Source organism: Passer domesticus, chromosome 23 (genome assembly GCF_036417665.1).
Source record: "Passer domesticus isolate bPasDom1 chromosome 23, bPasDom1.hap1, whole genome shotgun sequence".
NCBI lineage: Eukaryota > Metazoa > Chordata > Aves > Passeriformes > Passeridae > Passer > Passer domesticus.
The window spans coordinates 1,232,762-1,257,296 of record NC_087496.1 but is presented as its reverse complement, the minus strand read 5'-3'; the positions used below and the strand labels follow the sequence as shown (position 1 = coordinate 1,257,296).

At 47.9% G+C, this 24,535-nt stretch overlaps 1 protein-coding gene across 8 annotated transcripts in view; it reads right to left on the bottom strand.

Annotated features, from left to right (window-relative positions):
* The window catches only part of ARHGAP32 (Rho GTPase activating protein 32), a 237,929-nt gene that overhangs the window by 43,830 nt on the left and 169,564 nt on the right, over positions 1-24,535 (bottom strand). For 5 of the 8 annotated variants that reach the window (XM_064397872.1, XM_064397871.1, XM_064397870.1 and 2 more), the window contains 3 exons: positions 20,522-20,603; positions 14,775-14,825; positions 12,093-12,167 (listed from right to left, as the gene is read on the bottom strand). In XM_064397872.1, the coding sequence (XP_064253942.1) occupies positions 12,093-12,167; positions 14,775-14,825; positions 20,522-20,603 (208 nt within the window). Of the gene's footprint in view, positions 1-4,122; positions 4,260-12,092; positions 12,168-14,774; positions 14,826-20,521; positions 20,604-24,535 lie in introns of those variants that run through there. The other 3 variants (XM_064397873.1, XM_064397874.1, XM_064397875.1) reach the window with 2 other exon arrangements.

Here is a 24,535-nt window from a genome sequence, read left to right as displayed (position 1 = left end):
GTATGTCTGACACCAAGAAATCTGTGCTATTTTCCAGCCTCAAGACATGACTGATCTTTGTACAGAATCTAAGACCATAAGGGAGCACTAAGATGATACCTGACCTCCTGAACAGACCCCAGGACATCTCCTAATTAATCCCTGAAGGACAGCACACCTTCCCCATGGCAGTGGTACATGGCTAGAAGATATAAATTAGTTATTTATGCAGCTGAAGGCTAGCACAGACATGAGAGAGGTTTCAAAGGTTCAAGGGCTGGCAAGGTGTCGTAGGTTAGAATCTATTAATCTATCAATCTATTGATTCTATTAACAAGTTTAAATAGTATTTTGGAAAAAAACAACAGTGCTGACTAACAGAGTCCCAGTGATGATGCAGCAGGGACAGGCTGGGACAGGTGACTGGGGGAGGAAATAATGATGGATGGGGCTGTAGTGCAAAGGAAACCAGTTATTAGAGGCTCAATCTGGAAAAGGAGTGGGAGCTGAAAACAAACTGATAGAGATTTAGCACACATGGCAGTGGGGTCAGCAGCTCAGGTGACACAAAGAGGTCACAGGGCCAGCAGCAAAACTGGGGGACAAGGGGAGCAAATTGGGAAACATGGAGCTAGGAAAAAAATACCTGGAGAGACACTTGAAATATCTTTTTTCTCTTTCATTCTAGCTAAATCTCTGTTCTAGCAGAACTTAATGCAGTCCTTTTGCTTATCTCACCTACCCTGGAGACTTGAGGATCCTTTAGAAAGGCTGCTCTGACTCAGGTAACCATCACAGGCAGAACTGAACACCAGATCTGCCCATCAGGGAGATGGTGTCAGCCTCCTACCCACACTCACTTTGGCATGTCAGGATTGTTTGACTTTGCATGCCCAAGCTCACACCACACCCAAAGATTTGAGCTCTGACACCAAAATGTGCAACCCTACATTCACACTGAAGAAGATGTGACACTGTAACCTGAGGGTATCTCTGGTACACAAATTGCATGGTTTGAGAAGAAACCCAATTTCAGAATGACCCCAAAGGTTGTGTTGTGTGGCCCATGAAAGGTGGTTTTGGTTAAAGGCTTTTCTGGAACCTCGGCTGGCACAGCAGCATTAAGGGTAAGCATGAACACCAACAACCCTGTGCTGGGTAACTCTGCAGACACTTGCAGCTCAGGGAGAAATGGAACAACACAAAATGTCATTCTGGCATGAGGTGACACCAGAGCAGGGCCATCTCTGCCAGAAGCTTCTCCAACTCACCAGTCATCACCAACAGGAATGTGATTCACAGGGAGACAGTGATGGCAATGCCATACATTTCCTGTTGGAGCTGACAGGAGCTGCTAGCCATCCATACAGATGGAACTGCCTAATAGACAACCTCAACCTCCCTTTAGGACAATCTAAACCAAACATTTTTTTCTCCTGGCTTCAGTGGCCTCGGCCTCAGAGAAGTCAAGAGCTGACTGTTCCCAAACTCACACTCACTTGAAGGCCAAGTGTCTTTGCTGTGCCTAGTTCACAGCCCAGCTGTGCTTCATGCAGCTCCTTCCCTGATTGAAACGCTTCCCAACAGCCCCGTGGAGCTGCAGCTCAGCTGAGCCTCGCCCACGCAATTCCTGCAAGTGGCAGCAGCACTGCAGGAGATCTTCCAAAAACTTGACAGTAACCCAAGCTGACCCTGCATCACACCAAGCACTTTGGACAGGGCAGGCAGTCCAGAGCCTTCCCAGGCCATTCCAACGTGAGCGTGGCATCAGCCGGGCCAGGATCACCGCAGTGACGGCGGCACCGCGCTCCTCCAGCCCGCGCCGGTGGGAGGGGGCGAGCGATGGAAAAGGATCTGACAGGAATCAACAAACAACACAAGTGGAATAATGAGGAGTTTGGCAGATGGAGCCCGATCCCACAGCGAGAGGGTGTTTGCTCTTATGCAAGGCCTTGGGAAGGCACAGAGAAGGAACAAACCCTTTTGATTCCATGGGGAAGGGGCATGAGCGATCCCTCTGGAAACAGGAGGAGGCCTGGGTCAGGGTACACTGCCTCGCTGCTCCTGATGCCCATGGCACAGCCTTTGCCCTGGGTACAGGCTGTCCTGAGGTATGGTACTCCCAGTATGACAGGCAACATCCCTGCTGCTCTCCCAGTCCCTCCCCAAAGGCTGCCTCTCTCATTCTCACTGGCCCGAGGGCAAGTGCTTGCAGCCCACACCAGTTACTTCCAAACTGCAGTGACCTACCCTTCCCAGATCCATACTGCCCTGGGTCTCCTATCTACAGCCCTGCCGTCCTAAACTGTTCATACTTTGCTATTAACCCCTGAGTTGATTCTGCCTTTGGAAGTTAAGTTTCCACCCACCTGGAGTGGAAACAAAAAGAATACTGAAGACCATGACCAAAATTTTCATTCACATTACAGTCACTTTATACAGCACAAGAAGGATACAATAGCTAAGAGAGGATAAAAATTACATTTTCACATACATCCTCCTTACACAGCAAAAAAGTGTAAAAAACTTTATTGAAAGTGAAAATTTCACCTAAAAGTCTGGGGATTTGAGATGAATTAAATCTGCTTTTTAAGGCTTAGGAATGCAGACAATGTATTGTTTTGCCTGCTTTATATTCTTTTCCTTTCACTTCCCAGAGCAGGGCTTTGATTTCAAATGAGCCTCTTTTATCATGCCTGTGTGGTACCCAGAACAAAGGAGGCAGGGGAAGAGTGGAAAGGGAAGGCCTCCTGTCTTCTCTGTCACAAATAATCAGATCCTGCAGGGCATTTAATCCTTAAAATGGGCTCTGGCTTTTAGGGGGTTTTCTGAACAAATATGAACAGACGAGCCATGGCTACTTGCAAAGTGTCTACTGTGATCACAGTAACGTCTCTCCCTGGGAATTTTATTTTCCAGAGTGTGCATTCCCTGCCCCAGGGCTCCAGCAAACAATGGGCTGGCAGTTTTAATAGGAAGCCCCTTTCTCCCGACCAACAGCATCAGTAATATTAATGCTTAGGAATGTGTCAGTCTGGGAAGGGAGGGAAGACAAAAGGATAAAGTGATATGCAAAAATCTATTGAAATTTAAATTGTAGACATTCCCCTCTGTCAGCTACTTCTTTGGGAGGGAGGTATAAATCTGAGAGGGAGGCACTGAACTCCAGCCCTGCAGCCCCAGGATCACGCTGGAGTGGAGGGGGTGTGCACGCTGGAATTCCTTCTCTGCTGGGATCTGGGTGGGGAATCCTCACACAAATCATCCCGGACATGAAAGAGGCTCCCTTTAACAGCTCCGGTTTGCTACACACCCATGACCCCAGAACAAATCCAATAAAACAATTTACAACTACGAACCCAATGTGGAGCAAAGTGGAATAGAAACCTTAAGGCAGAGATCAGTTAGAGGGAAACAAAAGTAGAACAATTAACAAGGAGGGGGAGAAGGGTAAGTATGCAGATTTAATCGGTATTGGGTCACCAAGCCAGAGAACCTGCCCAAGGGCACGGATCCCCAGGATCTTTTCCCACTGCAGAAGCACAGATCTGTAACCAGCAGCCGGGGAAGAGAGAGAAATTAGTGACACCAGGCTGAAAACATGATCCCAGGCAGGGAGGCATCTGAGCACCCCGACAGCATCACACCTGTGCAGGACCAGCCCTGCTCCAGGCAGTGTCCTGGCAGGACACCCCAGCACAGCCCAGCACCCCTGGGCCCAACCAGGGGCTGGTAAGTACCATCAAATCATGGAGTTTGGCTTGGAAGGGACTTTAAAGCTCATCCAGTGCCACTCCTGCCATGGCAGGGACACCTTCCACTGTCCAGGCTGCTCCATGCCCCGTCCAACCTCTGGCCTTGGGCACTGCCAGGGATCCAGGGGCAGCCCCAGCTGCTCTGGGCACCGTGTGCCAGGACCTGCCCATCCTCACAGGGAGGAATTCCTTCCCAATATCCAATGTAAAGTATGCACCAACAGCCTCTTTCCTGACGCATCACCACCGGGGAAGAATCCTCATCCAAAGCCACTCATTCCCCACACGCACATGAAGTACCTGGCAAGTTACTAAGCAACAAGTGGCGCAGACACCTTGGCCCCCGCTCCGAGCCCCGGCCGGGTAACCCGGGGTGTCGCTGCCTCACCTGGCCCTGTCCCGGCCGGGTCCCCGCTCCGCGCCGGGCTGGCTCGGCTCCGCCGGGATCCGCGGGATGCGCCGGGCGCTCGCAGCCTCTGCGGCTCTGCCAAGCCCCTCCCCGGCTCCTCCTCCTCCGCAGGTGCCTCCTTCCTTCCTTCCTTCCCTCCTCCCTCTCTCCCCGGCTCTCGCCGCCGCTCCGGCGCTGCCCCGGGCCGGCACCGCCGCGGGACCCTCGGGACCCTCCTGCCGCCCCTCCCGGGGCCGGACAGAGGGCGCAGGGTGGGCAGGGAGGGATGGGGAGCAGCACACGGCTGCTCGTCTGCGGAAGGTCTAAAACAGAAATGTAAAACAATCCCAGGTATAAAAATCTCGAAGGGGGTGTTGAGAAGATGAATCAGGCTGTGCTCGCTGGTGCCCAGCAACAGGACAAGAGGAGCAGGGCAGTTCCAGCTGAACGTGAGGGGAACTTTCCCTGTGCAGTCATCGAGCACTGAACAGATTGTCCAGAGAGGGTGTGGAGTGTCCCTCACTGGAGATATTCCAGAACCATGGGCACAATCCTGTGCTCTGCCTGTGCTCCAGAGTGGCCCTGCTGGAGCAGGGAGCTGGGACCTGGTGACCCTCTGAGGTCCCTTCCAGCCTGACCCATCCTGGGATTTTGGGATTTGGGACCACTGGCTTTGTCTCTTGTAACCCACAACCGCTCCAGAACTGCCACCATGGGGATGGGCCTGGTGCCACCCCCTCAGCCTGTGAGCACCTTCGGGAAAAGACACGGGCCAGGAAAGCTGCACTCGCCTTTATCCACTTTCTCCTTCCTTCCTCCTTCATGCCACAAAAACTACAGAGGACACTGTGGTGAGGGCCACAGCCCAATCCCACCAAAACTGCGGAGTTCAGGGGCACATCGGTGCCACCATCCCTGTCCCTCAGTCACTGCTCCCGTTGCAGATCCCTGAGGCCACACTGAAGATCTGTCCCAGCACGTCCAGAAGGAAGGGAGACACACGAGGCAGGCCTGAGTGCTCTGGTGGAAGCAGGTCCCAGCTTGCAGATGTGACACAGTCTGGGCCCCACAGCCCAGGCACCGCACCTTGCACCCACCATGTCCCTGATAATGTAATCACAGGGACACTCTGAGGGGCTAGTTGGCATTGAGCTGAATCAATGATCACTGAAAACAAACCACATTAAAAACTCTCTGGTAGATCTGACCTCACCTGCATTTGCTGCAGGTTTGTGGGATAAGTTCTACCATTGTGCTGTTCGACCTTGAGCTCCCCCATTAACACTAGTTCATCAATCTCAGTAATTGCTGTCACCCACTTTAAAATGCCAGGTAAAGGTGGGCAACCTCAGGATCAGAAGGACTAAGGAGGAATTTGCCTCTCTATCTGCAGATATCTTGATGAGCAGAGGGGAAAACTCATTTCTTTGGGTGCTCACAGTTTCTCCTCCGTGCTGTTTTCAAAATGGTTTGCTGACTCACATCCCCTGATGATCCTGTTCTCCAGCTTCTCTGTACACTTGGTATTCACTGCTGGACTTGCTTGGCCTGGACAATGAGCACACTATCACACCAGGTTTACTTCAGCAGCCAAGCACAACCCCTAAATCCACTTCTCTCTGAATAATTCCAAGTGCAAACCCTTTTCCCTGGTACCAACTCACCATTCTCAGAACGTTCTTCCTACCAAACCCACTGATCAAAGCTGGGAAAATCCCAACACAGATGAATAGAGCAGAAGCAATGCTATTCCAAATTAACATGCAAAATGCACATACAATTCCAAGCAGCATCTAGGACTTCAGAGCAGTAACGCTGAGCTGTCCAAAGCTGCCATGACGTACTGTATGCTCCCAATATATATTTTTTTCTTTTTACTGTAGGCCAGGCTTGGCTAGGAAAACTTCTTCAAGGCTGGTGACCCCCCATTCACACACTTTGCTGGTGCCGTTTCAAAACTAAGGCCAGGAGCTGCCCAATCCTATTTTTGCTAATCAGAGCAGGAATGTAACAGCTGCATCCTCAGTAACAGAGAGCTGCCTCAGCTTCAGGCTTGGGTTTTACCTTTCAAATTACAGCTCTGAGGAGGTATTTTACTACCTGGTGTACAATGACACACCTTTCCCTCATCTGCACTTTGCTTCCTGTAAAGGAAAATCTTTAATCCTTCTTAGAAACTGCCTTTCTTTTAGGAATGAAACCTGAGCAACCAAGATGTGACTCCTCTGCACCTGGGACCTTCTGCACCTGCACAGGGGTCTCTGCTCTCCGCTGCACTGAACAGCATTGCAATGCCTTTTTTTGCTTCTGAATATTTGATTGAAAATAATAAAATAATCACATGAGTCTCATTTCTTTTGCCAGACAATTGCAAGCTTTTTTTTTTTTTTTTTTTTTTTTTTTTTTTTTTTTAATTAAGCAAGTGAAAGAGATGCATTCCCCACTCCTGAGGAGTTTGTCTGCTTGCCACGGAGCAGAGAAAGCAGATGATGAATATCTTTTAAACCCAGCTAAGAAACCCAAGCACTTGAAAGCACAGAAAAAAGGGTCCATCCATGTGCCTGTCACAAATTCAATCCTGAAATTCACCCTATCCTCCAAAAGTTATTTCAGACAGAACTGGGAAGGAAAAGCAACCCAGAGAATGTTATTAGTGCAGCCTGTAGCTTCTTCTGCTTTCTGGTTTTGCAAATGTAACCACCCTAGGAGGTTCAAGCCATCATTAGGAGTTGGACAGTCAGGGTTTTCCAATGCTGCTGCATCCTCAGCTGGATTTATCCTGCATTCAGCTGCTCCCAACACACAGACACACACCCCCCCCCCCCCAAAATAAACAAAATCCCCTTTAAAAATAAGGGGTGTTGCTGAGAAATTATAGATGAAAGCAGAGTGGGGCATTAAAAAACCCAATAGAGCAGCACATAATGGCATGGAATGCCTTAAAATTATTTGATTCAGAGCTGTCAGCAACCGGGTTTGACATCCAGGTATCTCATGTCACAGAGTATGGAATCATCAAATTCCAGAATGGGTTGGAAGGGACCCTAAAGGTCTTTCAGTCTCACCAGTGCCATGGGCAGGGACACCTTCCACTCTCCCAGGGTGCTCCAAGCCCTGTCCAGCCTGGCCTTGGGCACTGCCAGACAGCCACAGCTTCTCTGGGCAAAGTGGTACCATGTGGTGACCGAGGTTTTGGTGGATGGAGCCATGGTCTGCCATGGCTTGCAAGAAAAATACTCCAGCTATTCCATTTATGAAGTCTTTGTGCACAGAGGGGTGGTGGTGCAGCTGCTCAACCTTTGTGAGCTTCCCAAGGACCAGTTTCAATGGGAGAGCTGAGCTATGCACTGGCACAACCCTTGATAAATCCATAGGCCAGGAAGAGATCAGAGCTTTGTGCCATCATTTATGGTTAAAACTGCCTGAAGTATTTTCAAGCCACAGTCTGGCTCTCACACTAATTTACAGAATTATTCAGGAGAAAAGAAGAGGAAAAGCAGAGCAGAACAAACTCCCTCTTGCCATTATTTCAGAGATTTTAGCATAACTGCAGAGTTTTGCTAAGCCAACTATGACTACAGTTAAGTCCCATTTTGACAGAGCTTGTGAGAAAGGAAAAAACCAACTCATTTAAAAATAACAGCCCCCCCAACTTGAGTAAGTGGAGAGCAGGCAGAGTGAGAAAGCAGCACAGAACAAGTGAAAAGGAAAGTGGCCTTATTCAAGCACATTGGTGCCTCCAACAGCCTGCACTCAGCCAAGTTTCACTGCCCTGCTTCACACCACTCCGCCTATTCTGGGGGATCCAGCCGCTCAAACACCAGGAATGTTTTCATAACAAACATCAACACAGCTCCTTCTTACCTGCACAGAACACAGATGAATATCATTATTCACGAACTGATGTGTACAGACTGTGCACAGATCCACATACCATGCTTGTTCCTTTCCTCTTCCAATTAAAATTCCCCAGGAAACATGGTCAAGGCTTACCACAAAATTATCTGTCAAAGTGTGAGATGCCTGGAGCTGCTGTTTATGGGCTCAGCTTCTTTCCAAAGCCTCAGTGACCACACTCAAGGAGAAACTGCCCAATAGGGAACACAGGAATGATGTGGCTCTTCCTCTACCTGTGTTCCAGGCATTTCCCTGTGCCTGGAGGCTGATTTCCAGTGCTGTAATTACACCAGTAGTGCCTCCCAGTGGGGATGTAGGATATACTGGCATGGAGCAGAGGATGCTCCTCAGCTGGCAGAGCTCTGCTGCTCCCCTTGCTCCTCAAAGCTGCCAAAGGGCTCCTAGGCCAGGAGCCTGGACCCTGGCAGGAATGGGGGGGTTTTGTGCCAGCTCTGTGTGGGATCTTTTCCATACTACTCATCTATGAGGAGACTCATCTATGCCAGGGAAAAAACCTGAATGCAAACTTGGGGGCTGGACACAGAGGCTCATTCACTAACACCTCCACCTGTGCCTTACTGGGATTGTTCAGAGAAGGCAGAAGGTCCCTGGAGCATCCCCAGGCTCAGCCTGCACCTGATGGTCCCACAGGACAACACTGCTGTCCACCAGCTGTCCTGGGACCACTGGCTTTGCACTCATGGCACTTTCTGAGGGGACACAGGATCCACTCCCTCAGGGCTGGGAGGGCTCCAGAAGGGCTTTCATAGATTAGAAAACACTCTCTGAGTTCAGCTAAAAATGATAAGATGTAAGTGAAGCAGCAGGACCAAAGGGTACCTTCCTCCTGCTCCTGGGTCCCTGAGCCTGTGGGTCCCTTTTGTTTCAGTTCAGCTGCTCTCCAAAGGATGGATCTCCTGCCCTGCTCCAGCTGCCCCTGCCCCAGCTTCCCCCGTGCCCTCCAGACACAGCACTCATCCCCAAACCCTGCTCTTCCACTCCATGCTTTCAAATCCAAGCCTCTTGAAGAAAATGTCAACCAACTCACTCAGAACTTCCTGAGAACCACCCAGACAGTTTCCATAGCACCCAGGAAATGTCACAGAAACACGGATTTGTTCTCACTGCAAATACTGCATAAACATCACCTGAAATTCCTCAGCAGTGTGGGGGCAAGGAACAGCCAGGGGTGCTCCTCAAGCACTGCCAAAATGCACTCCTGGCTCTCACTGCCATTGTCAGAAACATCTGCACTGTTAAAGGATTAAAGGGTTAGGGAAAAAGGAGAAATACATTAACTCCCAAATGCTCTGCATCCTTAGGAACTTTGTGAAATACAATTCCTGCTCATCTCTCACTTAGGAGTTAGCCAAGGTTTAGAGATTTTCCTTAGGAAAAGTGTTTCCTACTGAAGGCAAAAGACAAAAGCAAGCTACAAATAAAAACATGTCCCCATAGGCAGAGGGTGTAGAAAGAATATTTCACACTTTTTAACTCTAAAACCTGCTCCTTGTAATTCCACTACTTGTCCCAGTTTGGTGAAGAAGGCCCCAAACTGCAATTCCCTGCCATCCTGTGTGCCTGCAAGTCTTACCACGGTACCCTATGGAGAACCCTCAGGTGGATTTCCAGGCAGGTCTAGAGGAACACCCAAGCCCTGCCCCCTTGCAAAGGGGAAATGGGACATTTAGAAGATCACTCACAGCTGCAGCCCACAACTGGGAATGCTGTGCTTCCATGGAATGCCAAGAGCATCCTGTGCCCAGTGGGGAAATGGAGAGTGCAGCAGCAGCCCCAGATCCAGAGCCCTGCTGGTTCCTGCTCCCAAACTACTGCTGGAACAGCAGAACAACACAGGTGGTGCTGCCAGGCTGGCTGAAGCACAGCAGGACCTTCTCCAAATCCAGTCCCACAGAGAGGGCTGCGAGCAGCTCCTCATCCCAGCAGGACAGAGCTGCTGCTGCTGCTTTTGGGGTGCTCCTACATCCCATTCCTGCCTGCCCAGGGAACAATGAATTTTTGCCATGTCTGTTCCCAGCACATAGGCTCAGGAAGCTGTTCTCTCCAACTCCTACTTTTCCAGCAGAATCTCAGATTTTATGGTGCAAATTTCATAGAGGACCAGATGAATCCTGTATTTAGCAGCACTTCCACAGATCAGCCTACAGCTCTCATCCCTTTCTGCCAAAAAATGGGAAGGAACAAAAGACTAATCACTTAAAACAAGCGAGGGATAGCAAAGAGAAAGAGAAATTAAATTAAAAACTCAGGAAAATGCTGCTGCAGTTCTGATCTGCAGTACAGACCTAAAAGTTAAAGACCTAAAAGGACTAAACAGTCTTCCAGTCCTGAGCAGTCCCTGCAATAAATCCCCTTTTCCTGAAATCTGGTAATTACTGGAGCAATTCAGGGTAAATAAGCACTTTCCAGAGCTCACTGCACTGAAATCCAGCAAAACAGCACAATTATTGAAGGTGAAGGTTGACATTCCTAATGTATCCAAGATCCACACTACCAGCTTTTTTTAAGCAAGCTTTCAGCCCTTCTGATGGGAGTGAAATAAAGCCCTAAAGCCTAGTTTAAAAATAAATCCTCCTCTGATGACTGGAGAAGGAGCAATGGGCATCCAGACAAGGACTACAGAAGAAGCAGAGCTTTACACCTAAACCACAAGAAGATGTGCAATCAGTTCAAATACAATTAGAAGAGAGGCCTGGCACTTATCAAGCACTTCAGTCACCAAATTGCACCAGCACTGGCTCCTTCATAAACTGCAGTGTTCTACCAGTGCTGCTGGGTATCAGGAAAGGTTCCTCCTCTGCCTGGAATGGTCACAGCCCCGAGGCTGCCAGAGCTCCAGGAGTGTTTGGAGAACGTTCTCAGGCACAAGGTGGGAATGCTGGGGTGTCTCTGCAGGGCCAGGGAATGATGATCCTTGTGGGTCCAGCTCAGGGGATTCCATGATTCCATGGTTTTGTGGACAGCAGGACTCAAATGAGCTCTGACTGGCTGTATTTATCAGCTTTGCTTTGATATAAAATATCCAATAATAACCTGTTCACCTTGGGATGACCTCCAGGAAGGTACAGTTCAACCCAAATCCCAAGGGACTAGGTGAAACAGAGTGACACAGGACAATGTTCTCTGAAGCCTGTGCAAGAACTCTGCCATCTGCCTTGGTGCCAAGCCCGGCCTAGAAATAAAGCTCCCACACATTGCTGCTCTGCCTCCTAAAATCCCACCTACAGTCTATTTCCAAGCACTTATGAGATCCAGGGAAACAGAAGTCCAGGCATGACTTAACACAACAAGCGAATAAATGGGAATGTCTGTTGTCAAATACCTTTCAATAACTGAGGATCAAATGTTTAATTATGTAAAATGTACCAGGCACAAATCTCAGCTCCTCAGTTCCACTGCAGCACTTTAATTTCACCTAGTGCCAGTTCTGACAAGCGACAGCCACGTTGTCATGGCAATGACAACACAACACAGTTGTTTTCTGCTCTCAGTGCACTGGGCACACAGGAGGGTTGTATTCATTGCCATAAAACTATATATTTAACCACATTTCTTCTCTCTCTTATTCAAGCAAGCTCTTCCCTCCAGAGCATGGTCACAGAGGGTTTGGCAAACTGGATAGTGAGGCACAACTGAAAGCCGGGAAAAGAAGAACGCTTTATATTTAGAAGTGCAGCAGCTGAGGGAGAAAAGAAGCTGATTTCTGATACACCCACATGGCTGCTGATACTGCAGAGTGTGCACAAGGCAAGGCCCAGGTGTGCTGAGCATCACCTTAAGATGTGGATTCATTCACTGGATCTGGAGATCACTTGCAGAAAATCTGCCCCTCAGAAGCTGGGTTCTCAGAACCAGGCACTGGCTTTTCTACCCAACAGGTTTCAAAAAGAAAAATTTCTTGTAAAAAGAAATTGATAATTCTCTATTTCACTACTTATTACACTACAGCTAGGTTTTGCCAGCAAGCCTAGGGGTTAGTGAGTGGTTATTGCTACCACATACAGTGTTAGACGTGGTTAGGACAGAGAGTGATGGCACAGAACAGGCTCTACCTGAGCTCAGGTGGGACTGGTTCAGAGCCTCGGTAACAAATGCAGAGCCTGGTTTTACACTATCCATCTCCAAATCTGATAATCAGGGGAGGGGGCACAGGGACAGACAGAAGGCAAGAAAGAGGACAAGGTTAAAAATCTCCCAGCAGGACTGCAGGAGACCAGCAATTCAGCATGGAGAGACAGCAATTAGAGAGACAGAGATGGAGAAATCCAGAGTTCAGTGCTGGGCATGCAGAGCTGAGCTGCTCTGGGCTGTTCTAGGCCTGAATTGTTCCTGCCCATCAATACCCGTGTGCAAGCAGGAGCAGACATTGTGAGGGAGCTGATCCACTGGGCTCACAGTGTCAACAGCAAAAACCATGGGCTGAGCTGAACTAAGCTGAGTGAACACCCAAATCCCTGGAAAACTGAGCTGGGGATGAAGTGGGTGGTGCTGGGGCCTGAGCAACGGGGCTTGGAGCTGGCTCAGGAGTGAGCACAGTGTGTGCAGGCCAATTCCAGTTCCAGTCCCTGCCCATGGCAGCAGGTGGAACCAGATGATCTTTAGGCTCCCTTCCAACCCCCAGCACTCTGGGATTCTGGGATGCTGTGCACAGACCACCCTAAGCAGAATTTTCACTGTAAAAAGAGTATTAAAAATTATATAAAAGATGTCAGTTTATGTTGGCAAATGCTGGAGGAGAAATCAGTGATTTTTAACACAGCACAGCTCACACAGGAACAGCCTTTGCTGTGGCTGGGAAACCAAAGATTTTGGGCTTGTGGTCAGGGGCACTTTGTCCCAGTTACAAAACCCTCTTCCAGCCCCTGCCTGCCTGTCCATAGCTCAGCTCGTTTATCTGAGCACAAAAAAGAACTTCAGTGCCTAAATGAGCCCAGAAAGGAACTTCCCCCTTGCACCCTCAAAACGTGAACAGGACCTCAAATCCCTCATACTTAAAAAACACAAATATTTCTGAATTCCTGGTAGTGGAAGCCATGATCTGTGGGATACAGGAATAATATAAAACAGCCCCAGAGCCTAGGAGTGCTCAGCCAGGGGAGGATGTGGTTCCCCAGCTCCAGTGGTGCTCTCAGAGCAGCCACAGCCAAGTTTGTCATCTCTGTGGCAATTCTGTGACTCACAGAGGGACAGGGCTGTCACAAGGAATTAATTTCACTGGAAAAACAAGCAGAACCACAAATAAGCCTCATAGCTTTGAGCAGAAATATTAGAGCTGTTCTGTTGTCAGAATCTTCCTTCTGACAGCTGAGAGAAGAGGGGGACTCAACACTGACCACTGGCATTAAATAACCAAAAATGTGGCCATTCCTTGTTTTTGTGTTAAAAACCTAATAAAAAAGTCTGCCTGAAAAAACAGACAGGCTAAAGCCTCCCTGTGTTATCTGAATTTAACTGCTGCTGATCCTTGGCAGGAATTGCATCTCTGAAGGGCTCAGGGATCCAAGGAACTTGACTGTACAAATGGAAAAACATTAAGAAAAATCTTCTCCGTATTTGTGTGCCCAAAGGGAACTCCCTGGATCTTACAAGATTCACTATTCTGATTCCTCCCAAATTTTCTGTCAGATTATTTATCAGTGGACATGACCAGTCACAGCAATAAATTCTATCTTCATTCTTAAAACCTCCGTCCCAGTTTCAGAATTCCCTGGCTCCTGTGGAGCTGGACATGGGCAGTGCAAGAAGCCTCACCTCACTCTCAATGACATGTCCCAGTACAAAGCCTGCTCTCCCACTCTGGACATTCCCTCTGCCTGGAGGTGTTGGCACGTGCCCAGGAAGTTGCTCAGAAGCCAAATCTTGCCACAGGAGCAGGTTTTCCTGTGCTGGAGGGGCCTGGGAATGGGAGCACTGCCTGTTCGCCACTCTCCAGGGACAGCAGCACAGGCTGAGCCAGCAGGCTGGCAGTGGGCGTGTGGGCAAGGGATATATCTGTGTACATTTACATCAATATTATGTATTTTATAATTATCTCTTTACAGTATTTGCATATCCAGTTTTCAGACTGACTTAGGGAATCCAAACAATATCCCAGGGGGAGCTGATTTGTGCAAGTGAGGCATTTGCTGTAAAAATGATAAATCTACATGACCAATCCCAGATTCTACTGACACCAGGTTATTGCTGTGAGGTTTAGACCAGCACTAGCAGGATCTAAAAAGACCATGGCAACGTGAAGCAGGACTCTGAATAAACAAGCCACATATTAGTTCACTTTGGGCATTGTTAGATATTAAGCACAAACATCATTCCCTCATAAAAAAAAAAAAATTGGCTTCTGAAGGTTGTCACATTCTAACAAACTTCAATAACTGTGTTTAATTCCTCCCTATCACCCATTTTTATCTTCTGTTTCTTTCACACTGACATTCATACTTGGTTGACACTTAATTTCTTTCTTTTTAATATTTTCAATCTTTTTATGGATTCAAAATGATTCTATCACCCCCAGAAAAGAGCTATAACCAGCTCTGTTCTTTCCCTGCTGCATTATTTTATGTCCAAATATCTTTTAGAAAAGCACCTAAGAACAAAGGTTTGTTTTGGTTTCCCCTAAATATCCTTCAGGGCATCAGTGCTACTGACCTGCATGTACAGAAGAAGAAGGAAAGAAAAAGGAGACAGAGAAACAAGGCAAGGATGAATGAAGGACAAAGGAATAAATGAAGACATACAAGGGGGGAAGTAGCTCCAGGACGCTGGACGGGCTCCATGGGCAGGGGAGACTGGGAAGGGAGAAATAAAAAAAAGGAAAAAAGCAAAACAGAAACAAAAAGCAGCTGGTTAAAATATGCTTTCACCGAAAATGGGCTCATTTCACACAAAGCTCAGCTGGGTTATGAATAGCACAATACAACACACCCAATCCTTCAAGTTGTTTGATACTAAACACCTGGGAAACTCAGAGGATCCAGGAATTCCCACCCTGTGTCCCAGCTCAAAAAACACCCCACCATTTTGCATGTTTGACCTTTCAGCACAAGGCTCATCCCAGTCCTACCAAACAGCACAGGGTTTGTTATATACTGAATTTTGTTATATACTATTATCCTTCATTTCTCCTGGTACCAGAGCAGAAGCTGTTCTTACTCTTCACCCTGTGCAAAAAGCAGAGTAACTGTCTCAGAGCTGTGTTTGCTGCTGTGCTCCTGCTGAAAATCATGCACTGCACAGGAGGCAGGCCCAGCTGTGCCCCAGCCCCACGCCTGTGTTCTGGGGGGAAGGAGAAGTGTGGGATGTGGCACTTGGGGACATGGAGGTGAATGTGGCAGTGCTGGGCAATGCTGGCACTTCTCCAGCCTAAGGACCCCACGAGCAGGCACAGACTGCTGGAGCCTGCTGGCTCTCAGCTGGGGAAATCCCTGCAGCAGCTCCCACAAACACAGACGTGGGCTCTCCTGGAGTGAGTTTTTGCACACTCCCACTGCTGCCCTTTGCCCCCAGATCCCCGTGTCCCAGGGATCAGGATTCCCTGGTTCTGAGGCCTGGCAGGCCTGGAAGCAGTTCCTGTCCTATAAGCAGCTCCAGCTTGGCAGCTTTGGGTGCTCATCCCCTCCCTGCAGCTTTGGGTGCTCATCCCCTCTGCAGCTTTGGGTGCTCATCCCTCTGCAGCTTTGGGTGCTCATCCCCTCCCTGCAGCTTTTGGTGCTCATGCCCTCTAGAGCTTTGCGTGCTCATGCCCTCTGCAGCTTTGGGTGCTCATCCCCTCCCTGAAGGTTTGGGTGCTCATCCCCCCTCTGCAGCTTTGGGTGCTCATCCCCTCTGCAGCTTTGGGTGCTCATCCCTCTGCAGCTTTGGGTGCTCATCCCCTCCCTGAAGGTTTGGGTGCTCATCCCCTCTCTGCTTCCCCCTGCAAATGGAGACCCACCATGGCTCAGCTCTGTTCCATTTAATTCAGCTTTAATGAGACAGTGGCATGAACACCAAACAAGTGCTTTGTTTCCTTCAGATTAACAAGACTGGTACTAATTATGTACACTTTCACTTCCCCTGTTTTCTTTATAAAAGCACTAATTAAGACATGATGCTCTTATCAGTGGCAAATGGCTGCTCAGCCTGGGCATCTGCAGAATTTAAGCTCTATTTGCACTTCCTTCTTTCTGATTTTTATAAAAATAAATATTGACCACAATCTTTTTTATCCAGGGATTAGAAATGCGCCTGTTTCAAACAAGGCCTTGTTATGACTGCAACAGCTCAGTGAATGTGTCTCAATTTGCATTTTTGCTGTTAAAATTAATTTCTCCAGCACTGACCAGAGCCTGCAGGAGGTCAGGGCAGAGCCTGTTGCCTGATGCAGAGCTAAATTTCAATCCTCCTAAAATTCAGTGGATTATTTGTATTGGGTGTGCTGACCCAGATCAACTGATGTTTTAAAAAGAAAATTAGTCATTCACAACAGCCTGTAATACTGACAGGGGACCTTTTAATGTTGTGTCCCATAAGAGCACCTTCACCTCTCAAACATAAATTAAAGGGATGAGATAGGAAGTTGAAAACTCCTCCATAAAGTTGGGCAGAGCTGCTGGGTTATACATTCTTTGTGAGAATGACCCCTGAGGCTTTAAAAATGCTTATTTTGGGGGGAGGAAAAAAAAGTGAAACATCACCTTCTCACCCCCCACTTCTCCTCAGCTCTAATTGTCCCCTGCAAACTGCAGCCTAATTCTGTGTTTCCCCACTGAAAGCAGCTGCTCCCCAGCAAAGACCAAGCCTCAAACCTTCCCCAAAATGACCATGCCAAGGCCACTGCAGTGAGGCTGGGTCACAGGAAGATGCTGCTTGTTAGGAAAAGACAAAAACAAACTGGAGGCATGAGGTAAGGTGTGAGATATGGGTTAAAATACTGCTAAACTATGAATATCCAGAATTCTGGGGAAGAAAGGGACTGAAAGAGAGAGCTGAGACACTGACTGTGACTGAGGAGTGGGGACAACATGAGCACACATGGACATAAACACACTGCTCCCAAAAAAGGAGATGGACAGAGCGGGACAAGAAGAGTCAACACAGCACTAAGTTCAGGCAGCTCACAAATGTTCACTTAGAAGGAAAATCCAGAGCAGCTATTCACACTTTTCCTTCTGAGCAGCACTGAATATTTAAAAGATTCACTTCTCTCTGAATATCTGAAATTCAAATGCAGCCTCTATGCTGGATCTCTAAAAATGCTTATGAATATGAGCTGATTCCATTTATTCTGGCATTAAAATTCAGCTAAATTGATAATATTAACTATGAAATAGTAGACATAAATCCAATATAATATTTTAGGCTAAAAAATTATCATTAATGTATTGTATACCACTAAGAATACTAGGAGAATTTAGAGAAAAGGAAAGTGCTCAAGAAATGTGGGATTTGATGAGCCTACAGAACCTTCCCAGATCTTCACAGGTTTTCTTACATAAATAGAAACAGTCAGGAAAGCATTTGCATCCCAGCTGGGAAAAAAAACCAAAACATTTTCTTACAGGACTGAAGATGAAAAAAAGAGGGCACAGGCTTAGTCCAACACTGGAGGAAAAATACCTCTCAACAGGTACCTTTCCTCTCCTGACTCCAAACTTTATTGTCAAATATATTTGAGAGGTGACTTGGGGCAAAACTGATATTCTGTCATATGACTCTGACTGTTCAGAATGGAATAAAAAGGCCAGTTCTCTGTATGGTTTTTCTGGTTTTCTGTATTTTCCCATTTTTCATCACTTATCCCAGGCCCTGGCTCCACTGCTGCTGGTACAAAGCATGTCCTACCACAGTCCATGAAAATGTTTCCAAAAGCAGAGCTTGCCCTCAAACCCAACCCTCCTCTGCCCTTCCCTGTGTTTCATCTCCATGGAACTGCAGTCACTGCCCTGCATTAGAGACCACTGCAATATTTTATGGCTCCATTAAAATGCTGTCCCCATCCCTTGTGCACATCAAATCCTCTAATTATAAATAATAATAGAAACCCAGGGCAGGAAGTTCCTTGCTTTCCATCTGCTTTTCATTAGGTTCCTCAGCCCAGCCAGATCCAGGGACAATTAAGCAGCACAAGGAGTTCTGTGTTTGGAAATTCCTTCGTGGCAAAGAGCTTTACTCTGCACATACACAATGTCCTGGATGCTCCACACATCCTATTTTGATTAAAGAAATCAACGTTGGCCTGTTGATAAGTGCAGCTCATCAAGGCCAAATCTAAAACTTCACATTAATTCAAGATGAAATACCCTGCTAATGTCAAGTGAGGACAACAGCTCCAAGTGAGACTTTTAGGAAAGTCTCTGGTCCTTGGGGACAGCCAAACTGATGTTTTAAAATACAGGTACAGGGAGAAAAGTAATTAATGTGACTATTTAAGTGCATAAGGTGTGGACTGGAAAACACAAAATGCAGGAATATGGGCAAGGGAAGTGCATTATCCCAGCAATGCCATTCCCAGCCAGCTCTGCAGGGTGCCCTTGGCAACATCCAGCTTCCCCTTTGGCAGCACCTCAGTCCTGCCCCATGCCACTCCCTGGGCTGTGCTGGCATACCTGGAACTGGAACTCCTTCCTGCCTTCCTCCTCTCACCCACCTCACACAGCACTTTTCATCCAGCCAAGGAGTTCCTGGAGTCCTCCAGCACCATTCCCTAACTACAGGAACCTCCTCCCTGACTCCTCTCCCAGCAGCTTTTGCAAGGAAGGAATTCCAACCAACCTCAGGAACTCCTGCCAGCCTCACTCAAGTGCTGTCACTTCCCAAGGTGCACAGAGAATGCACCCAAGGAGTGGCACCAGCAATTCTGTGTGCAGGAGAGGGGCAGAATGACAGAATCAGCTGCACCAATCCTTCCACCTCAAAGCTCGTTAGAGCTCTCCTAGAGGAGCCTTTTAATGGACATTCCCCATCAGGGAACAGGAGCCTGTTAATGGAACAACCATCAGGGAAGGCCAGGGGACACCTCTGTGACTTGGCAATATCTTCCAACTTATTACTTTTCATGATACATGGACTTGTGGTGCCAGCTTTGTACCAAACATTTCCCAGGGCTGAAGGGGGAAATCCACTCCCCATGGTGCTGTTGAAGCCAAACAGAATCTCTTTATCCATTCTGCTCCATTATCTCCCCCCTAAAGCAGACCCTGCTCCCCAGCAGCTCAGCACACTGAACTGCCTGAGCCACGTTTAACAATCAACATTTGCTTGTGTTTAGGCTGCAAGTTGCCTTTCCTGTTCTGGCTGGTGGAGCAGTGACTGGGCACAGGCAGGTCCTGGATCCAGGGAATGCCCCTCTCTGTGCCTCTGATTCCAGATGCATATTGCCAGGAATGCCAGAGGCTGGCAGTGCCAATGGCCGAGGACACCCCTGCCCCAGCTGGGCCTGCCAGCTCTCCAAAGGACACAGATCACTGCAGAGCACTCACAGCTTGGGTATCCATGACTTTCCACCAAACCCCAGAGCTCTGAGCTGATAAAATGCTGTTATTTCCCTTGGCAAATGTCAAGCTTTTGAATTGCATCTATTTATTTAAAAGTATCAAGTCAGCAATCTGCCAAGATAAGGAACATCATTAAAACAGAGAAGAGGAATGAGAATTACACCAGTTCAACACCAACTCCACTTCCCAGCTGCTTAACATTTTAAGAAAAGACAGCACATGGAAACTTCTCGATACTAAAGATATATAGAAATATCTTTACCTATATGAATACAGAGATATTTAAAAAAAAAAATTCAGCTTCCCCACCAGTAAATTTCACAGAGCTCTCAGTTATGCCAGCACACCTAATGCCAATCACTTCCAGAAGACACTGAAGGGATGGGAAGGTTGACAGTAGAGTCAGATTCAAAATCCCATTCTCTATTTATTATGCCTTTCTTCAGCAGAACTTTGGATTAATTTGCCTGTTTTTCCTACAACACAGAACTGTCCAGAGGGCAGGAGGAAGCAGATGGAGCCAGGTACCCAGAGCACCAGCAACCAGCATTCGAATTGTTATATCCAACTTCCTCCATTTATCCTCAAGCAGAAAGAACCTTCCAGTACCAAGGTGATCTATTCCATCCGATCAGCACAAACACTGCTGCTCATCTATGTTCTGTATAAAACATCCTGACATGCAACACTCCCTTGACCACCCAGAACTGGGATGTTTCATGGAATCTCTCATTACAGACTGCTCAAAGTATCCTGAAATTCTGACAGGTTTAAATCCTTCAAGTCAGGCAGGAGGTGGACATTGACACAAGTCTGTAGAGCAGGTGAAAGACATTGAACAGTGGGAGCTCCCCGGAGAGGGGCAATGTGTGGGTGATCAACACACAGAGGGGCATGAGGGTGTGCAGGGGATGATCAACACTCATGACACGTGTGAAGGAGGTATTAAACACAGAACACACAAAGAGAACTCCAGTCCAGTTCACTGCATCAAGAAAAGCTGATTTACACACCTGGCTTTGGCACCGAATTGGTCACGGACTGAGGGACTTTGTCGTTGATGAGTTCTACACATTCACTGGGAAAGAATCCAACCTGGAGCAAAACAGAAAGAGGAAATGGAGTGTTATGATCTGAAGTGTTCAACCAATATCTCCCCTCAACTGCCCCTGCGTGATGTTCCCTGACATTATCCAGCATCAAATGACCAGCAGTCACTGACAACTGCAGGTTCTGCTCTGCTGCCAGCACCCTGAGAGAGAACAACCTGAGAGCCCCAGGCACTGCAAGGTCCTGGAGTGATCAACTTTGAGTGCTAATCTGCAGTGTCCCTGCACTGACCTTTAACTCAGCATTTCTCCCTGCAGCCCCTCAAAGGCAGAAAGGCTGGAGAGCCCCTCTAAACCAGCCTAAGGGTTAAAGGCTGTGGGAAGGATCCTAATGTGCTCTTGGAGTAGGATGTGCTTGCAGACATTCCCATGCCACTCAAGAGGAGCTGCTGTACCTGGGGAGAAGTGAAATAATTTCCTTTTCTCTGTGTGAAGATTCAGGCTAAGTGTGACCAGAGAGGAATTTGGCACTTCCCTGCATTCCCACCTTCTCTCTTATTTCCCCAGCATCTTTCTTCTTACTCTCATCCCAGGTGAAAGTCAGACCAGAGCAGACCTTTGGTAACTTTAATCCACGGTGCATCTCTGCCCACCTTTTCTCTGTGTTGCTCACCCAGCACAGCTCCTGTATTGTGAGATGCAGCTCAAGCACCAGCACCTCCCCAAACTCACCTGAGGCAGGGCAGGTTTCCTGTCCCATTGCCTGTGACTGGACAGCTGGAAGCACCAAGTCTGCTCAAACACCACAGGAACATGAGGGAAAGGGCCAGAGGATGGCCCCAAGCTCATCTGAGCAGAACTGAGCCAGGACTGTGCCATGTTGGCACATCCATGAAATCCTCTGGAGGCAGAGGGGCAGTCAGCACTAAGCCTAGCAGACACTCCCTGCTCTATTCATTCATCTTACACAATTCCCTTTTGTCTCCATGGAGAAAGATTGATCTCCTTCCTACTCCAAGTTAATTTTCACCCACCAACGTCCCACCAGTTTGGTGGCAGTGTCACATGTGGGGTGTGCAGACTGAAGTTACTCCAAATTCCCCAAAGGAAGCAACAGTTACCAGAGCCCACAGCTTCCTCTTCCCACACCCCAACACCCAGCAGGGCAATGCTCTGCCCAAGCACAAGGACAAGCTGTCACCCATCACACAATGTCACAGACTTGAAACAGGATTGTTGTCAGGACTCTGAGCCTGCTGGAGCAGTACTCTGGGCCAGCAGCACTCAGGCTGTGAGCTGGGGTTCCCTGTAACTGGGACTGGCCTGGGCATCACAGGAGACTCACAGAACCCACCCAAAATCCAACACCAGGCATGGCTGCACCAGCCACTGCCTCAGCTGGGTGTGCCAGGTCTGCAAGGACATGGTATCCTGGAGTTATGGAACACAGTGGGGATTTTTGTGCAGTTTATAGACAGAAATGTGCCCATTAACACAAGAAAATGAGCATGAACAGCAGCATCACATAGAGAGGCCCCTCCTCTGGCAGCTCATGGCTCAGGGACCTGCTCTGCTGGGAGATGCCAAGGAACAGGCTGAGTGGCATGGACACTGAAGTGCTGGTGTTTAAACAAAATACACTTCACGGTTTTACACCATGAAATCCCAGGATGGGCTGGGTTGGAAGGGACCTTAGGGATCATCCATTCCCTTGCCAAGGGCAGGGACACCTTCCACTGTCCCAGGTTACTCCAAGCCCCAATGTCCCACCCAATGTTCCAGGGATCCAGAGCTTCTCTGGGCACCCTGTGCCAGGGCCTCACCACTCTCACAGGAGGAATTGCCTCCTTATATCCAACCTAAAATTCCCTTTTTTTGTTTTGAACCATTCCCCCATGTCCAGTCACATCAGTTCCTGATGCAAAATCCCTCTCCACCTTCCTTGCAGCCTGCCCAGACACTGGAAGGTGCTCTGAGGTCTCCACACGACCTTCTCTTCTCTTCCCCAGGCTGATCTTGAACACTTCACCGTGGCTGACAGTCTCTGCTGGACATTTCCCATGTGAGAGATACAGGAGGCAATTTTTAATTTAGGAAAAATGTACAGATCCAGGGAAAGTCTCAGCCCACCACACAGACATCATCTGGGAAACTCCACAGCTGGAGTGATGAAGTTTCTTCCACTTTCAGTAACTGCCCACATTGTCTGTGTAAAGAAACACGAAGTCCTGGGACCCCAACCTTCTCTTGTTCTTCTAAATCCGGATCTAAACCCAACCTCAGACCCCACACTGTTGAACATTTAATCAAATGCTGGACACGAAATCAAAACTCATTTGCCTGTGACTGTTAACACAGTATTTCTCCTGTTTGTGGATGCACTGTACAACACACTAACCAGGAATTCAGAAATGAAAGACCCTGGAAGGTGATGTCACTGCTTCCAGATGTCCCAGAACCTTCCCAAATCAAACATTCTACCTGCTCTCCATGTATCACTTTTGCCACATTCACACCAATAATTACAATGGGTTTTTAAGGGCAAAGAATTGTGCTGGCTCCCTCATGTTAACTCACTGCTAGAATTTACATTTTCAGACTTACTTATTCTAACCTCTTGCAAAATCCCCAGGACATCCTCATTGGGATTATAATCAACAACTTCTACCTCATTCCCACCCACTTAAAGGATGCTACTTCTCCTCCTATGGGAAGTTTTCCATGATTTTGTATAAATAAATGAGTTTAGTTCAAGAGTTAATCTCAACAGATGTAGGAAGGCACTATTGCAGCTTGAGCCAGGATTAAAGGATTTGGCAACGTAGGAAAATTAATAGCCAGGGTAGTATATATATTTAGATAAATGTAAGGTCATCTAAAGGTTAAATATATCATGACAGACCTTCAGCAGAGGAGGAAGGTACATGCTGGTGCATGAGAACTGCTCTGCAACACCTACTACAGCTTTACCTTTTCACTTCTGTGACAGGGGCTGCTGAAACTGAAGGACACAAGAGGCTTTAAAGGGAAAAGTCAGAGTAACAATGGTAATTTTCAGTACGGGAGCAAATTCAAACCAATGAGGAAGTACATGCAACTTAAATGGCAAATGAAACATTGAGACATTTGGATTGCTTTTTTTGGGTTTGACATAATCTACAGTGTGGATTCAATTTCAGCCAAAAAGTTTTCTCTTTTTCTTTTAAATCAGATGACAGTCTAACAAAACCTGACAGGGAAACTGAAGTTTTTATGGCCTATTTGGCCTTCCTGAGGAGAATTTTTACCGAGTCTTTGCCAAGTGACTACACCGAGTGCAGGACACCCTCACCTTGCTCCCAAAGGAGCCCCTGCTGAGATGCTCTTTCACTTTAGGGAACTACTAACAGGACGAAGAGGATTATTATTCCTCATATCCTGAGCTCCTGTTGAGAGTTGAACACCTGGGCCATAAAAATATTGTGACTTCTTTTATTCACAAAAAAAGTCTGTGTGGGATGGTACTTGTTGATTATCCATTCCTGACTGGTGTGCCAGCAGCACTTTAGGAAGCCAGAGAGCTGGAGAGGGACTTTGGACAAGGGACGCAGTGACAGGACACAGGGAATGGTTTCCCACTGCCAGAGGGCAGGGATGGATGAGATTTAGACTGGATACTGGGAATAACTTCTTCCCTGAGAGGGTGGGGAGGCCCTGGCACAGGGTGCCCAGAGAAGCTGTGGCTGCCCCTGGATCCCTGGGAATGTCCAAGGACAGGCTGGATGGGGCTTGGATAGTGGAAGGTGTCCCTGCCCATGGGAGGGGTGGGACTGGATGATCCCCCAGGTTCCCTCCCAACCCAAACTATCCTGGCCTTCTGTGGAACTGGGATCTGCAGTCTCACAATCAGCTGAAGCTGCTGCAATCACAGTGTGATTAAAATCAGCCCAGTCCCCCCTGGCTGCACACCCTGGTTTTGTCACCTTTCCAGCAGTGCAG